We start from the raw sequence: 19,206 nt of genomic DNA on the forward strand, positions 1-19,206 counted from the left end.
CTCTCACCAAACGCTAAATGGCGCTACTTCTATTCTGAGCATTGTAGTTCGCCCGCAGAGCACTTAACATCCACAAATGGGGTATTTCCGTACTCAGAAGAAATTTGGGGTAACACCAGCATTTTAGTGAAAAAATCTAATTTTTCATTTCCCTGTCCAACTTTAGCGGAAATTTGTCAAACACCTGTGGGGTGTTAAGGCTCAATGTATCCCTTGTTACATTCCTTGCGGGGTGTAGTTTCCAAAATAGTATGCCATGTGGTTTTTTTTTTTTTTGCTGTTCTGGCACCATAGTGGCTTCCTAAATGCGACATGCCCCCCAAAAACCATTTCAGCTAAATTTGCTTTCCAAAAGCCAAATGTGACTCCTCCTCTTCTGAGCATTGTAGTTTGCCAGCAGAGCATTTGACGTCCACACACGAGGTATTTGCATACTCAGAAGAGATGGGGTTACAAATAATTTTGGGTGGCATTTTCTCCTATAACCCCTTGCAAAAATTTGGGGGAAAACCAGCATTTAAGAGAAAAAAAATTTATTTACACATCCGACTTTAACGAAAAGTCGTCAAACACCTGTGGGGTGTTAAGGCTCACTGTACCCCTTTGCTACTTTCCTTGAGGAGTGTAGTTTTCAAAATAGTATGCCATGTTTTTTTTATTTTTTATTTTTTGCTGTTCTGGCACCATAGGGGCTTCTTAACCCCTTAAGGACTCAGGGTTTTTCCGTTTTTGCACTTTCGTTTTTTCCTCCTTACCTTTTAAAAATCATAGCCCTTTCAATTTTTCACCTAAAAATCCATATTATGGCTTATTTTTTGCGTCACCAATTCTACTTTGCAGTGACATTAGTCATTTTACCCAAAAATGCACGGCGAAATGGAAAAAAAAAATCATTGTGCGACAAAATCGAGGAAAAAATGCCATTTTGTAACTTTTGGGGGCTTCCGTTTCTACACAGTGCATATTTCGGTAAAAATTACACCTTATCATTATTCTGTAGGTCGATATGATTAAAATGATACCCTACTTATATAGGTTTGATTTTGTCGCACTTCTGTAAAAAATCATAACTACATGCAGGAAAATTTATACGTTTAAAAATGTCATCTTCTGACCCCTATAACTTTTTTATTTTTCCACGTACAGGGCGGTATGGGTATTCATTTTTTGTGCCGTGATCTGAAGTTTTTATCTGTATGATTTTTGTTTTGATCGGACTTTTTGATCACTTTTTATTCACTTTTTAATGGTATAAAAAGTGACCAAAAATGTGCTTTTTTTGACTTTGGAATTTTTTTGCGCGTACGCCATTGGCCGTACGGTTTAATTAATGATATATTTTTATAGTTCGGACATTTACGCATGCGGCGATACCACATATGTTTATTTTTTTTATGGGAAAAGGGGGGTGATTCAAACTTTTATTAGGGAAGGGGTTAAATGACCTTCATTAACACTTTTTTTTACATTTTTTTTGCAGTGTTATAGGTCCCACAGGGACCTATAACACTGCACACACTGATCTCTTACACAGATCACAGGCGTGTATTAACACGCCTGTGATCAGTGTTATCGGCGCTTGACTGCTCCTGCCAGGAGCGTTGATGAGCGCCGGGACCGACGCGATATGATGCGGGATTGCGGCGCGATCCCGCTTCATATCGCGGGAGCCGGCGCAGGACGTAAATATACGTAAATTTGACATGCCCCCCAAAAAAACATTTCAGAAAAACGTACTCTCCAAAATCCTATTGTCGCTCCTTCCCTTCTGAGCCTTGTAGTGCACACACAGAGCACTTGACATCCACATATGAGGTATTTCCTTGCTCAAGAGAAATTGGGTTACAAATTTTGTGGGGCTTTTCTCCTTTTACCCCTTATAAAATTTCAAAAACTGGGTCTACAAGAACATGAGAGTTTAAGAAATGAAGATTTAGAATTTTCTCCTTCATTTTACTGCTATTCCTGTGAAACACCTAAAGGGTTAACATGCTTTCTGAATGTCATTTTGAATACTTTGGGGGTGCAGTTTTTACAATGGGGTCATTTATGGGGTATTTATAATATGAAGACTCCTCAAATCCACTTCAAAACTGAACTGGTCCCTGAAAAATTCCGATTTTTTAAATATTGTGAAAAATTGGAAAATTGCTGCTGAACTTTGAAGCCCTCTGATGTCTTCCAAAAGTAAAAACATGTCAACTTTATGATGCAAATATAAAGAAGACGTATTGTATATGTGAATCAAGATATAATTTTATTGGAATATCCATTTTCCTTACAAGCAGAGAGTTTCAAAGTTAGAAAAATGCTACATTTTCTAAATTTTCATGAAATTTGTGGATTTTTCACCAAAAAAGGATGCAAGTAACGATGAATATTTACCACTGTGTTAAAGTAGAATATGTCACGAAAAAAATCTCGGAATCAAAATAATCAGTAAAAGCATCCCAGAGTTATTAATGCATAAATGTGATAGTGGTCAGAATTGCAAAAAGGGCCTCGTCCTTAAGGTGAAAAAAGGCTCAGTCCTTAAGGGGTTAAACCCAGTGGTCCTGTTGTGTTCAGCCAAGGGATCTATCTGGATTCCTTATGATGGATTCCTCTACCTGGAAACTCAATTCTTTCAATTTGATCGATCTGACATGTTCCCTGATGTTGTGAAACAGGGGCCGAATTGTCTTCCCTATGTAGTACAACCCGCATGGACACACCATGCAGTATACTACATAGGAGGACCTGCAAGTGATGGGTTGTTTAACCAAGATTTTGTAACTACCTAGCTGTATCACACTGGTTTTGATGTTCATCTCACAAAAAGAGCAGGAACCATAACAATGATTGCCAGCACTAGGGGTATCTGTTAACCAGTTGGATCCGGTATTCTTCTTTTTCTGTTTATATTTTAGATAATCCCTGATGGTTTTATCACGTCTGTAAGTAATGCGACTTCCTGAATGTCGATGTCCTTTTCTAACATGCACCAATTGGAATGTATTATATTTTTAATTAGTTCGTTTAGAGGTTATTTCTAAACAAAAAAATAGCTTGAGAAGGACAATGCATTTTTTTTCTTCCTGATCATTGTCTAATAATAATCTTTCCCTGGGGATTTCATTGATTCTGTTGCAAGCCTGGGTTATCCCTTTTCTAGGGTACCCTCTTTTTTTTAAGCAATTGGACAGTTTCTCTTATTTGTTGATCACATACTTCAGGGTTACTATTAATATGTTTGAGGCGCACCATCTGACTAAAGGGAATTCCATTTTTTGTCTGAGAGGTATGTGATAACTTGTAATGCAAGTAGACATTCCTGGCTATATTTTTCATGAACCCAGAGTTTTTAATTTGACCATTAACAATGTTAATCATGACATCCAGTAATTCTAGGGATATCCCCCCAAAAACTGCTGTAAAGTACATGTTCATGTCATTGATGTCGTTTAGGTACAAGACGAATTCTCGGAACTGGTCCGGGGATCCCGACCAGACCACGAGAATATTGTCTAAGTACCTTAAAATCAGTTTGATAGGGTGTAGGAAGGGATTGAGCGATGTGAAGATATCATTTTGTTCCAAAATACTCAAGAATATGTTTGCATAAACGCATGAAACTGGGGACCCCATTGCTGTCCCCAGCAAATGTCTGTACCATTCCCCTGCACATTGGAAGCAGTTATTATTTAGGACCAAGAGGGTAGTTTCAGTGACGAACTGAATAAAATCAGTTGACCTGGCAGAGGATGACAAAAATGTCTCGAGAGCCTGTACACCCGCATCATGAGGGATGCAGGTGTACAGGCTCTCGACGTCAATAGAAGCTAAACTGTAACCTTCCTGCCATTTGAAATTTTGAAGGGCTTTGATCAAATCACCTGTGTCCCTCAAGAAAGTAGGTATGCATTTAAGGAGCAGGGATAGGAGCCAATCCAAGTAACTGGAGAGGTACTGGGTCGGGGAGCCAATGGCTGCAATAATTGGGCATCCAGGAGGGGGGTTTTCCTTCTTGTGAATTTTTGGGAGGATATACATATGTGGTTTGCATGGGTTAATTGGAACTAATTTTTCTGCCGTATTCAGAGTGAGGACTCCTTTTTCCATATTCCGTACTTTTTCTATGGTTTTGACAGCAGGATCTGAGAATTTCCGAGAATTTGTCTCGTACCTGAACGACATCAATGACATGAACATGTACTTTACAGCAGTTTTGGGGGGGATATCCCTAGAATTTCTGGATGTCATGATTAACATTGTTAATGGTCAAATTAAAACCTCTGGTTTCAGGAAAAAGACAGCCAGGAATGCCTACCTGCATTACAAGTCGTCATATACATGTCAGACTAAAAATGGGATTCCCTTTAGTCAGATTGGGCGCCTCAAATGTATTAATAGTAACCCTGAAGTATGTGATCAACAAATATGAGAACTTTCCAACCGCTTAATAAAAAGAGGGTACCCTAGAAAAGTGATAACCTCGATAAGGCTCGCAACAGAATTAATGAAATCACCAGGGAAACATTATTATTAGACAAAGATCAGGAATAAAAAATGCATGGTCCTTCTCGAGCCATTTTTTCGTTTAGAAATTCACCTCTAAACGAACGAATAAAAAATATAATACATTCCAATTGGTGCATGTTAGAAGCGGACATCTACATTCAGGAAGTGGCAGCCCAAAAACCCATCATTACATACAGATGTGATAAAACCATCAGGGATTATCTAAAATCTATACAGAAAAAGAAGAATACCGGATCCAACTGATGATACAGTCCGTGGCCTGACATCTGAGATCCCCCGTATCCACCTGCCACCTCCCTGCCAGGACCGATCATAGTCCGTGGATGAACGCTTCCAACTGATCCTCCTATCATTTGATACGGTGAGCGCTCTGCTATTTTCTTCTTCGTGTGAAATTGCATTGGATTCTGTGTATTTTCAGCATGTAGCGCCACTCTAGTACCTACACCTGTCCATAGGTTGTAAAGGACTTTTTGGTCTGTCATCCATGCTGATTTTTACTTATAGCAGCGGTGCTGGCTACATTTGTCCTCTACTTCGAGATTATAGTGTCATATAATTCCTTTAAAACATCTCCCTTCGGCTAAAACTCTTGCTGACTTATTTTTAAGACATGTTGTTAGATATCATGGGGTTCCAGAAAATATTGTATCAGATTGAGGGGTACAATTTGTTTCAAAATTTTGGCAAGCTTTTTGTAAACAGTTGGGTGTTCAATTGTCTTTTTCATCTGCTTTTCAACCCCAATCTAACGGTCAAACTGAAAGGTTGAATCAAAATACGGAACAGTACCATTATGTAGCAGATAGACAGGGTGAATGGGTATCTTTTCTGTCTCTTGCTGAGTTTGCCTTGAATGACCAAGACCATTCTTCTACTGGTATGTCATCGTTCTTTTGTGTTTATGGATTTAATCCATGATTTTCTTCCTGTACTGATACTGATAGTGATAACCCTGAGAAAACTGTGCACAGTTTGGGCCCAGGTTCAGAAGAACCTTAGAAATGCCTAACAACTACAAAAAAGATCTGCCAACAAGAGACGTACTGTGGCATAACATTTAAAGTTGGTGATAAAGTGTGGTTGTCTGCTAAAAATCTTCGTCTTAAGGTTCCATCATAAAATTGGCATCTAGGTTTATTGGACCTTATGAGGTAATTGAAGTTATTAATCCAGTTGGTTACAGATTAAAATTACCTTCTTCATTTAAGGTTCATAATGTGTTCCACTGCTCTTTGTTAAAACGTTATGTTCCTACTCAGTCTCCTGTTCCGGTTCCACCTCCTCCAGTTGAGGTCGACAAAGAACTTTAGTATGAGGTCTCCAGACTGGACAGTCAAAATTCTGTCCAGTATTTAGTTCATTGGGAAGGTTATGGTTCGGAGGAGAGATCGTGGGTTCCAGCCTCTTCTATTCCTGCTTCCACTTTGATAAAAAGGTTCCACAATTCTCATGCGTACAAACATAAAACCAAATTTAAGGGTCCAGTGGCCCCTCTTAAAGGGGGGGGGTACTGTCAGAACCTACAGGGTTAATAGGTTCTGACAGGTTCTTTGTTTGTTTTGTTGCCGGGTTACGCCTAGATGTCTGCCTGGTCAGCTGAATGCTTGATGTGAGCACCTGTGGGTTATCTATTTAACCCAGCAGTTGGCTCTCAGTCAGCGCCTGTGAAAGAGTCTTTTCAGCTTCAGAAACTCACTTGTTTTCCCTGTATCTCCTGTATACCCAGCATCTTTGACCTCTGGATTTGATCTCGACTTCTCTCTGATATTAGTGACCTGGTACTTTTGACTTCTCCTTTGACACGGTTAGTTGACTCTGGACTATTGTGTGTGTTTAGTTATATTTTGTTAGTCTTCCTGTATTCCTACTTATCCCGGACATAGTCTGTTTCTTTGTAATTTATTGTTTTGACTATTACGCCCCTCACATATTCAGGAAGGGACTGTCTTCGTGGTTACGGACTTGTCATTTAGGGCAGGTACGTAAGTAGGCAGGGATAGGGGAGCGGGTGAGATTAGAGTGCACTCCTTCCGTGCCCATATGTAACAGTTATATGGATAAAGTCATGGAAAAGTAAGGTTATCATGACGGACAATAATAAAGATAGGTCATTGTTTGATCGGACCAAATTAATGATTTATTTAAAGGAATGTTAACACTAAAGTAACTTTCTCTCTAGATCAGTTATGGAGCAACAGATCCAATGTTCAGCGACAGAGTTGTGTATCCATACCTGTTCCGTACAGCACGTAGTGACCATGTCTATGTTTCTGCATTGTTAGCAGTACTGAAGCATTTCTCATGGAACTGGGTTGGGATTATCGCTACTGCTGATGACAGTGGAGAAAAAGAGAGCAAAAGTGTCTCCTCAATTCTTAATAGTCAAGGTATCTGCATAGAGTTTACTGTGAAAGTCTTCCTTCTTACAGTGGCAAATTCTGAAGATACAAAAATGAAAACCATGAATAAAAAAAGCCGGGACATTATTTCACGCTCATCCGCTAAAATCATTATTATTTGTGGAACTTATTCTTTCTCTATACTGGAAATTTTTGATTTGCCTGATAATGTTCTGAATACAAAAACTTTTTTTCTGCCACCTAACTGGTTTGTGAATGGTGAAATACTTCACCATTTTTATAAAGCGGTTAACTGTTCCTTGGGCTTTGAGGTCCTTATGAACGATGATCTAGAGCAGAACAGTAGTCAAGAACTTTTGAGGGATCCTTACAATACAAAAAATATGAAAGAATTTCTTTGTAACATCCATCCTTCAAATTATCCGGATGATAAATGGCTTGAAGATATTTGGATTTTTGGTTTTGGGTGCTTGTCACCAAATGATGTTAAAAACAAAGCCTTTCAGGCTGTATTTTGTATGAAATTGCACAAGTGTTCAGGAAAAGAGAATATCACAGTATTACCTCTCATTCTGAACAATGATGGATCTACTGTTGCATACAATGCATTAATATCCATGGCTTATGCACTTAATGCTTTACATAAGTCTCTTGGAAGAGAAGCTTCTGCCAAGTATATGACAAAATTTTCATATAGACATAAGGTACAATTCAAATAGCAGTGCTCAAATTAAAACACTAAAGAAAAAAAAATTCCCATAGCATTCCCTGCTGTGAGATGTCAGACCATTAGGAAGGGATTTATGCACTTTTTGATTTTGTGGAAAAATCATCAGCTAAACTTAAGCCTCTAGTGTTAATATATTTGCTGACAAAAGTATTGGGACACCTACATACTACACCTTCAAAAACTTTTAGAATATCCCATTCTAAAACCATATGAGTTGATCCCCCCCCCCCCCCCCCCCCCTTTGGCGGTATAACAACTTCCACTGTTCTGGAACAACTTTTTAGAAGATTTTCTTGAGGTGTCTATGAGAACACTTATAGAAGGTCAGATACTGATGTTAGATAAGAGAGTCTGGCTCACAATCTACATTGTAGTTCATCCCAAAGGTGTTTGACGAGACTGAGGTCCAGGCTATGTGTTAGTCAACCCCTATCTATTCCTTTAAAGACTTTGCTTTGTGCATCAATGAACAGTCGTTCTAGAAACAGAAATCACATTATCCAAACTATTCCCACAAAGTTGAAAGTAAAAATTACTTGCTAAACATTAAGATTTCCTCTCACTGAAACCAAGTGGCGGTTTTATGGTGCATTAATAGATTGAGAAAATAGTTAGGTTCACACACAATAGCGAAGTGAAGACATATTGTTTACTTCATTGATAATGAATAAAGCAACAAGATACAAAGAACTGCAAACTGGAAATACAATGAGCTTACACAATCGGGTGGAGCACCAGGTCCAAAAATGTATGCGGTGGTCAAGCACTAGCTGTACCAGCTGCTACTCTGAGTCTATTCAGGTGGCTAAGGATAGAAAAGATTTGCTAGACAGTAAAGTATTTATTTCAGGGGCTGAGAACCTAAGTAACTTTGCTTTTCTACATTGCAAATGTGTCTTTCTAGACTTTTCTGTCATTTTTGGCATACTCTGAGTTCTTTAGAGCGCAACGGGTTAACAACTGCACATTTCACTCCATTTCTGTACAGCTGAAACCAGAAACTAGTCACATGTTTGACTACTAGCCAATGAATGCAGGAGCTAGTCTAATTCTTTTTTTTTTCTTATTTAGGAGCCAATGTACATGGTCTCAAGTAACCCTAGTGCAAGTAAAAAGTGTTCACACAAAAAGCCATGCACAAGGATGCGGTCCATCGCAAGCCCTTCTCCTAAAGGAGAGAGGCCCCCAAAATACAAAGTCCCCTTTTGCCGAAGCTACTCAATGACCAAAAGTGCTTATGGTGAACAACCAGGCAAAAGCCAAGTTGTCACCAAGCAGACAGTAAAAACGGTTTGGCACCCCTGGCGAAGCAAGGATGCCCGGGGGGGGGGAATGGCAAGGAGGTGAATAACCTAATGGCCACACACACCTCCCTTAGACCGGCATGAGGGACACGCAGAAGTGCTGCAACACCCTGACCAATCCTTGCGATGAATAAAAAACACAAAATGTGGACACAGTGATAAAAAAAATAATAATTGAATGTGCTCAGTGTAGTACTGCCGGATCTATAATTCCCAATTTCATCACGTAGCATGGGAATAGAAATATATCTTAAAAGGGAACCTGTGGCCTCCCCAGACATTGTAGTTTTTTTTTAAATATACCCTGATAGCTTAGGGTGCCCTAAGTTTAGGGGTGTTTATAGTTTATTCATTAGTTCCCCCCCCCCTAATTCCGTAGGTTTTTGTACTAAATCTGACTGACAGTGAGTCCACCAGATGCGCGTATACTTTATTCTAGTACTGTGAGGGACAGTGATTTCCATAAGGGGCATATACTGTGCACGGAGCTGCTCCCATGTCTCCCCTCCTATCACACAGCGTTTGCTTACTGTCATGTCTGCTTTACATTTGTCTAAACCAAACTTCTGTTATTTGGATCGGTGAGTGAGCTGTAGAAATTCCAGCCAACGGGCGGGAGCGTGTCACAGTTTGCTACAAAAGTAAGTAGAGTAGAAATATGTGAATAAAGCTAAAGAAATGAATAGATTGTATAAGTAGTAAAGTGTAAGTTTCATTACATGGACATGTCATGAAATTTAAAAAATTGATATGTTTTAGTACTTAAGTACTACAACATATCTCTAATATACTTTAATTAAAAAAAGTGATTTTAAAACAGTTTAAAATCACTTTTAAATTCGGGCACTAGGGGTCGCCATCCTAGTGGCCGATTGCATTCGGCAGTGACGTCACTAGTGAATTTCGACTCATTGAAGCCTGGCAATGAGTCGGAATTCACTCACTGCGGTGCTCGCTCCCGCCTGTCAATCAAACAGGCGGGAGCGAGCGCTGAGAACAGAAGAAGCGCGCATTGGCTCCCCTGCTCCATGGCTTTTCACGTCGGCCCCCCCTCCTGGCATCCCGTTGCTGCTGTCCTGCCCATCGCTGCACTGTCCTGGTATGTCTGTGGGAGGTTAGGGGGGGTGTTTGGGTAGCGGGGTTAAGGGGAGGGTTAGCGGGGTTTGGGTTGCGCCACAGCCATGTATTGTTTTTAACACAGGGTGCCTCCAGTTTTTCCCCACTTCAACTCCCAGCATGCCCTGACAGCCAATAGATGTCAGGGCAAGCTGGGAGTTGTAGTGGTGAAACAGCTGGAGGCACCCTGTGTAGATGAACTAAGGGCGGAAGTCAGCCCTGGCAGGCATCAGTGACGTGGTGCCTGCTGGGGAAGTCTGCCTGGTAGTGAGCACGCTACCAGGCAGACAAAACTGCATTTTTTATATAGTAAAAAAAAAATTAGGCAGGGAGGAGGTTAGGGATAGATGGGAAATAGGCAGGGATAGAGAGGGAAAAAAAGGGATGGTGGGAGCTACCTTTTAAACTATGGTTTTCAATTGTCTCATTTCTGGGGTTTGTGTAGGGGAACAGCTTCATTGGAAAATGGACAATGTGGGGTCCACCAGGGGACAATGGGTTGCATCACTAAGCTACGTGACACATGGTCTCTACATGTGCATCACGTTTTTAAACCACTTGAGCTAAACCTATCCAAACTATGGAATTTCCATATGACACAAAACCATAGCTATAGTATGACAAAGATACCAGTAAAAGATAAGATTATTCTCCTTATGGGTAAGGAATTGTAGTGCACATTTTAGGTAATAGCCCTTCCCTATGATATATCTCCATCTAAAGGTGAAACTATTGTATAGATTTCTAAAAGTTTATAAAAAGAAACTAATGTTTATTTAGCTTTATATTAAGACCCCCAAGTACATCACATGAAATGTCCATTAGCTCTGTTGACCAAGACATAAAGCAGTGCGGATTGTCACAGGAGAGGATGTTGTCTTATTTGCATACAATTTTATTATATTTGTATTGTGGTTATCGGCTGATACCAAACGGGAAATGTTCTGGCCCAGCAGCAATATTGTACCGTTATATGTATAGAGATGAGGACAGTTTTCAGATTCAAACAAATATAGTGCCTAATAGAAAAGTCTCGTATTACACTCTGATGTCTCCTATGACTGTATCCAACCCCCTTCAAGGGGTACTCCGCTGCCCTGCTTCTGGAGCTCCGCTCCCCAGCGTCTGGAAGTTTATTGTTCCGAACGCTGTGTGCGGGCTTACGTGTTGAGGGCCGCTCCTCATGGCGTCACGCCCCCTCCCATAGACTTTCATTGAGGGGGCGGGCGTGACATCATGAGGGGCGGCCCTGAACACGGAAGCCCGCACACAGCATTAGGAACAATAAACTTCCGGACGCTGGTGAGCGGAGCTCTGGAAGCAGGGCAGCGGAGTACCCCTTTCATGCTCCATAATGCCCAGACAGCATTAGCAATATATATCGGCTATGGGGCAAATGATAAACAGAAAAAAATAATAAAACATGTTCCTCACTTTTTCATTGAAAGCTGAACAAATATTTAAAAGGATTTGAATACATGGATAAGTCAGGAAAGAGAAAATATTATGATGAAGGAGGAGAATTAAATTCTATATTTCATATTTATAACTGGATATCGGTAAAAAATAAATATTCCATATATAAACTTGTGGGCTCCTTTACACCCTGGGCTCCAGCAAATGAGCAGCTTACCATCAATGCATCTAAAATAATCTGGAAGAATAGGAAGGTAAGGAGAGACTTCAGCAGATTGAAAATGGATCAAATTATGTTTTAGTAAATCTAAACAAGGGTATGTACAAAATAATTTGGAGGTATTGAAATACTTTGAGTCCTGTTTGGAGAAAAGCGCTATATAAATGCCTGTTATTGTTGTTTTAAAATTAGGGTTGTATTTTTTATTTATGCAAATATTTGAATTTTCTTTCTTTTCCATATTTTTTTATAACAAGACCATAAACATTTATTTGAGCTGGAAAGATAAGAATAGGTTCTAATCTGCCGGGAAAGACCACCATAAAATTATAGCTTTTTGTACTCAAATTAGCTTGCTTAAAATTGTCCTCTTCTTATGGCAGATGGGACCACCCCAGTATGAAGCGCTCTCAGCTCCTCAGCGGACTTCATGGAAAGGGATCAGGTGCAGGGCTTACACCCTGCATTTACACCCTGCGTCCTTAAGGGGTTAATACTTTAGACATTTCAGCAGTGGCAATATCAAATATGGTTTTTTTTCAAGCTTATTTTTTTATTTGAAAAATGGGAAAAAGGAGGTATATTTTATATTTCAAAAAAATGTTTTATTATTTTATTTACACTTTTTAAGTCCCCATTTGCAGAATTGCAGAAAATATAATCAATGCAATTCACATCGACTATTTCTCAGATATGTTAAAGGGGTACTCCACCCCTAGACATCTTATCCCCTATCCAAAGGATAGGGGATAAGATGTCTGATCACTGGTGTCCTGCCGCTGGAGACCCCCGTTATCTCTCCTGCCGCACCCACCTGTCATCAGCTGCACGGAGCGATATTCGCTGATGACTTCCGATACAGGGGCTGGAGTATCTTGATGTCATGGCCACACCCCCTCAATGCAAGTGTATGGGAGGGGGTGTGGTGGCCATCACGCCCCCTCCCATACGCTTGCATTGAGGGGGCGGGTCATGATGTCACGAGGGTGCGGGCCGTGATGGTACGATATACCAGCCCCTGTATCGTGAGTCATCAGCACGGAGCGGTCTGTAGCTGATGACAAGCAGGTGCTGCAGGAGAGATTGCAGGGGTCCCCAGCAGCAGGACCCTCATGATCAGACATCTAATCCCCTTATACCCTTTGGATAGGGGATAAGTTGTCTAGGGGCAGAGTACCCCTTTAAGTTGTTATGATGATCAGTAAAGCTAGGGAGGTAGTTTGGCTATATAATAAAATAATCCACAGGTAATATAATGATATGCAGATTTGGGAATATTGTTTATAACAATTAGCTGGCGAAGGATGAAGGTCTATAAACAGTTCAGTGCTTTAATATGGATCTGATTCACAGATTCTTCTGCAGTTAAAATATAAGATCCAAAGCAAACTAAGGCTACAATCTCAATGTAGTGGTAATATTTTATAAATCTATTCATCAGACTAAATGGTATAATTTTAGCCAAATGATACAATTACTCCTCTTAAGGATGCAGGGCGTACTTGTACACCCTGCACCCGATCCCGGTAAATACCGGGTCGGTCCCGGCGGCTAATGATACCCTGGGCTAATAACCTGCGGTACTGATCGTTGTGCTGCGCTATTAACCCTAAAATGAAAGTGAAAGCTTACCCGCAGCTCAGTCGGGCTGATCAGGACCAACGCGATAAAAAATCGATGTCTCGATCAACTAGCACGTGAGTGGAGGTCCCCTCACCTTACTCCATTGCGTCCGATTGGCGATTGATTGCTTCAAACCTGAGATACAGGCTTGAGCAATCGACCGCCTATAACACTGATCAATGCAAAGCTATGGCTTTGCAGGGATCACTGTAAAAGATCAGTGAGATCATAAGATGGCACCAATATAAATATTATCTACATATATATATATATATATATATATATATGTGTGTGTGTGTATATATATATATATATATATATATATATACACACATTCCAGAATTATGTGCACTGTGTAACATATAATAATAAAGCAGAATAAGATAATGAGGAGGCACTCCCAGTTTCACGGTGCATCAGTTTTCCTTACTTTCAGTGCAGGATTGGAGCAGTACAGCATCCGCAAGACACCATTGCAGGACCGCAGGTGTAGTGTGCGGATGCTGTACTGCTCCAATCCGGCACTGAAAATAAAGAAAACTGCTGCACCGTGAAACTGGGAGAGTCTCCTCATTATCTTATTCTGCTTTATGGATGTTGCACTGTATGCTCTGGAGGATTGAGCACCTCGTTCGGTTTCAGCTAGTTGGTTGCTTTGCTGAAGCGATGAGTGTTAGGCAGAGAGCCAGAGTCTGCTAAAGAATGATCCGGACCATAGACACCAGTGGCGGTCTTTGTCTACCTTTTCATGTGTTTAACATATAATTATATATCTTGTGTGATGCCACTTAACAATATTTAATCGTATACATGACAATTCCATTAGTCCTATGGATTATTTTATATGTAAAGAAGTAGTGTTAACTATAGTAAAATAAACATAGTTATATGTCTTCACAGTCTTCACAAGCCTTCTTATCACCGATCGTAAATATTGAGGTGACAGGGACCTCTGGCAGTGCTGTTAAATATTTGAACCCACACATTTATGTTGCAGAGATGCCAACGGGTCAGGGAAATAGTGATTGCGGCTAATAAGTGCAGTGATCACAATTGATCAGGGCACTTAAGGGGTTAATGACAAACATTGGTAAGATTGCTAAAGTCCATCATTGACTGTGACTGCAAGCCGGTGATAAACAGAGTGCCGCTCAGGATGTAAATGTAAATCTTGGTGCGTTTTAAAGCAGGGCACTAGGACGTACATTTATATGCATTGTCCTTAAGGGGTTAATATAGAATGTATAATAATTTAGCAGCCACAGAAAATCTCCTTTGACTAAAGGAAATTTTATTGTTTTAACAGATCCCAAGTTCTCAGTGTTCAGAAAATTGTCCACCTGGTAGCAGAAAGGTGAAGAATGACGTGAAGCCGATCTGCTGTTATGACTGTGTTATCTGTCCAGAAGGAGAAATATCAAACACAACCGGTAATCATTCATTATATAGAAATTATATCTTATTGGTTTAATAACCCATGGCCACACCTATATGACTGTTGCTGACCCCACAAGAAAGTTTATTTTTCAGGCAGATCAAGAATGCTAAACAGCAGCCCAAAAGTATGGGTTGCAATTCTAATTAACTTTACCATCCTATTAGTTAGAGGGGTTAAAAATGTGTGACAGTTGTGCTTTAAGGTCACATGATACTTCCCTACTGTTTTAGAATAAATGGGTTGTCCGACCAGGAATTTTTTTATTAGTATGTTGCCTGGTCTCCATGAACCATAAAAAAACGGTATACCTACCCAGCCTGCTCCCCTACCTCTAGCAATTTTCCTAGTGCCCAGTCTCTAATAGAGATGAGCATACGTAAATCAAAAAGTTTGATTCCCCGGGCTTGCAGAACTTTTGGAAAACATTTGGTTCTGTTCGAACTAATGAAAGAAGCCTCAAAACTTGCCCAAAAGCTCTAAAGCCATGTATAACACTCCTAGGAATGTAAAATGTTTTAAAGGCTAAGTTATGGCAACATGTGGTAACCCATGGTAACTAACAGCATGTTGAAAACACATAAAGCTGCATAAAGTATTCCTAGTAGTTGATAGATGCCTGCTGGTGTTAAAATCTCACAGAGGTATTGGATTGGCTTTTTTCAAGCATTTCAAAAATGATCCTTTTTTTGGGAATAGCAACAGTATTGGTGAAAGAAGAAATAGCTTTTGTATGAAAAGGCAAAAAAATTTACCCTTTTGTGGCTCATGGGTTGTGTATGTGTAGGCCTTGACTGGTGGTAGTTGTATACAGCATACAACAGGCAGTCGTGACTTGGTGGGAGTGGTAGTGTCCAGAATACAGCAGGAGATGGTGGACTAATGGAAGTAGTAGTAGCCAGCGTACTGCGGGATATGGCTGACTGGTGAAAGTTCTAGAAGTCAGTGTACAACAAGATGTGGTGGACTGGTGGGGTGTAGTAAACAGCGTACAGCAGGAGGTGGGAATTAAAGTAGGCAGCGGACAGTGAGGGTAATGGTGCTGTCTAATTAGTGGCATTAGGCAGAGAAGCTTTAAATTCAACAATCATTTTTACCAAATGTATTTAAAAAAATGCTTTTCCACATTTCTGGCAGACAATCTTGTTTGCTTAGGGATGACAATGCTGCCTGCTGTGCTGAACACTCTCTCTCTGTTTTTTTATTTTGATGAGATGATGTCAGAGTATACCTTGCAACTATCACTTGAATATAAAACAATTTGCTGGTTGTCACGATTCGGCTGGCTGAAGGTGGATCCTCTGTGCCAGAGAGGGATTGGCGTGGACCGTGTCGGTGGACCGGTTTTAAGTTGCTACTGGTATTCATCAGAGCCCGCCACAAAGCGGGATGGTCTTGCAGCGGCGGTAGCAACCAGGTCGTATCCACCATCAACGGCTCAACCTCTCTGACTGCTGAGATAAGCGCGGTACAAGGGAGTAGACAAGAGCAAGGTCGGACGTAGCAGAAGGTCAGGGCAGGCAGCAAGGATCGTAGTCAGGGGCAACGGCAGGAGGTCTGGAACACAGGCTAGGAACACACAAGGAAACACTTTCACTGGCACAATGGCAACAAGATCCGGCGAGGGAGTGCAGGGGAAGTGAGGTATAAGTAGGGAGTGCACAGGTGAGAATACTGATTAGGCCTGCTGCGCCAATCAGTGGTGCAGCGGCCCTTTAAATCGCAGAGACCCAGCAAGCGCGCGCCCTAAGGACAACACAGACGGGGGACGGGTCAGGTACGGGAGCCGAGATGCGCATCGCGAGCGGGCGCGTCCCGGGGCGCTGCGAATGAGAGAACGCTGCGAGCGCTCCGGGGAGGAGCGGGGACCCGGAGCGCTCGGCGTAACAGTACCCCCCCCCCCTTGGGTCTCCCCCTCTTTTTGGAGCCTGAGAACCTGAGGATAAGACTTTTGTCCAGGATGTTGTCCTCAGGTTCCCAGGATCTCTCCTCTGGGCCGCAATTCTCCCAGTCAACCAAGAAGAATCTTTTACCTCTGACCGTCTTGGATGCTAGAATCTCCTTCACAGAAAAGACGTCAGAAGATCCGGAAACTGGAGTGGGAGAAACAACTTTGGGAGAGAAGCGGTTAAGGATGAGTGGTTTAAGGAGAGAGACATGGAAGGCATTGGGAATACGGAGAGAAGGAGGAAGAAGGAGTTTGTAAGAGACAGGGTTGATCTGGCACTTGATTTTGAAAGGACCAAGATAGCGTGGTCCCAGTTTATAACTGGGGACACGAAAGTGGACATACTTGGCGGAGAGCCATACCTTGTCTCCGGGAGCAAAAATGGGGGGAGTTCTTCTTTTCTTATCAGCAAATTTTTTCATCCGGGATGAAGCCTGTAAAAGAGAATTTTGGGTTTCTTTCCATATGGTGGAAAGGTCTAGAGTCACTTCATCAACAGCGGGCAAACCAGAGGGCATGGGAGTAGGGAGGGGGGGAAGAGGGTGACGGCCGTACACCACGAAGAATGGGGATTTAGCAGAAGATTCGGAGACTCTGAAATTGTATGAGAATTCGGACCATGGTAGAAGATCTGCCCAGTCATCCTGGCGGGAGGAAACAAAATGTCGCAAATAGTCACCCAGGACCTAATTAATTCTTTCTACTTGCCCATTGGATTGGGGATGATAAGAAGAGAAGTTTAATTGGATCTTGAGCTGCTTACAGAGGGCCCTCCAGAATTTAGACACAAATTGAACGCCTCTATCCGAGACGATATGCGTGGGCAACCCATGAAGGCGAAAAATGTGTATAAAAAATTGCTTTGCCAACTGAGGCGCCGAAGGAAGGCCTGGAAGAGGGATAAAATGTGCCATCTTGGAGAATCGATCAACGACCACCCAAACAACTGTGTTGCCATGGGATAAAGGCAAGTCAGTAATAAAGTCCATACCAATCTGTGACCAAGGTTGTTCAGGAACAGGCAGAGGGTGAAGGAGACCAGCAGGCTTCTGGCGAGGAGTCTTATCCCGGGCACAGACAGTACAAGCCCGCACGAAATCAACAACATCTGTCTCCAGAGTAGGCCACCAATAAAATCGAGAGATGAGTTAAATGGATTTTTTGATGCCAGCATGGCCTGCGAGGTGGGAGGAGTGACCCCACTTAAGAATCCCGAGGCGCTGGCGTGGAGAAACGAAGGTCTTCCCTGGAGGAGTTTGTCTGATGGAAGCTGGAGAAGTGGAGATTAGTGTTGAGCGGCATAGGCCATATTCGAATTCGCGAATATTCGCGAATATATGGACAAATATTCGTGATATATTCGCGAATATTCGCATATTCGTAATATTCTCGTTTTATTTTCGCATATACGAAAATTCGCCGATTAACATATGCGAAAAATTAAGATATGCGAAAATTAGCATATAAAAAAATTAGCATAAGTGAAAATTCGCAAATGCGAAAATTAGCATATGCTAATTTTTGCATGTGCGAAAATGCGCACGCCGGTCTCACACAGTAGTATTAGAGACTTCTTTAGACCACACAAGCTGGAAGCAGAGAGGGATGATCACTGTGATGTGTACTGTGAAAAAAAAAATGAATAAAAAAAAAAAAAACGAATATTCGTAATTACGAATATATAGCGCTATATTCGCAAATATTCGCGAATTCGCGAATATGCGATATTCGCGAATAAATTTCGCATTGCGAATATTCGTGAGCAACACTAGTGGAGATCAGACAGTCCGGAGGAATGATGTGTTGCGGAGAGGCTTCCACTTCAGAGGCATCTGAAGAACGAAAGAGGGCATCGGCCCTAATGTTCTTGTTAGCAGGGCGAAAATGGATTTCAAAGTTAAAACGGGCAAAGAACAACGAACACCTAGCCTGGCGAGGGTTCAGCCGTTGGGCAGACTGGAGATAAGAGAGATTCTTGGGGTCAGTGTATATAATAACTGGATATTTGGATCCCTCCAACAGGTGCCTCCATTCCTCAAGCGACAATTTTATGGCCAGTAATTCTCGATCACCAATGGAGTAGCTTTTCTCCGCCGGAGAGAAGGTCCTAGAAAATAAAACACAAGTAACAGCATGCCCGGAAGAATTTTTTTGTAGAAAAACGGCTCCAGCTCCCACCGAGGAGGCGTCTACCTCCAATAAGAAGGGTTTAGATGGGTCAGGTCTGGAGAGTATAGGAGCAGAAGAAAAGGCAGCCTTGAGATGTTTAAATGCGTCTTCCGCTTGAGGAGACCAGGACTTAGGATTGGCGTTTTTCTTGGTTAGATCCACGATAGGAGCCACAATAGTGGAAAAGTATGGAATAAATTGTCTGTAATAATTGTCGAATCCCAAAAAACGTTGGATAGCACGGAGTCCGGAGGGGCGTGGCCAATCCAATACGGCAGATAGTTTAACTGGGTCCATTTGTAGTCCCTGGCCAGAGACTAAGTATCCTAGGAAAGGAAGAGACTGACATTCAAAGAGACAT

At 41.5% G+C, this 19,206-nt stretch overlaps 1 protein-coding gene across 1 annotated transcript in view; it reads left to right on the forward strand.

The window, feature by feature from the left end:
- The window catches only part of LOC130358786 (G-protein coupled receptor family C group 6 member A-like), a 53,387-nt gene that overhangs the window by 19,346 nt on the left and 14,835 nt on the right, over positions 1–19,206 (forward strand). Inside the window, exons 5-6 of the mRNA XM_056562828.1 lie at positions 6,704–7,588; positions 14,600–14,723. Coding sequence (XP_056418803.1) covers positions 6,704–7,588; positions 14,600–14,723 — 1,009 coding nt within the window. The remainder of the gene's footprint in view (positions 1–6,703; positions 7,589–14,599; positions 14,724–19,206) is intronic.

The sequence above is a fragment of the Hyla sarda genome, chromosome 1 (assembly GCF_029499605.1).
Source record: "Hyla sarda isolate aHylSar1 chromosome 1, aHylSar1.hap1, whole genome shotgun sequence".
Classification (NCBI taxonomy): domain Eukaryota; kingdom Metazoa; phylum Chordata; class Amphibia; order Anura; family Hylidae; genus Hyla; species Hyla sarda.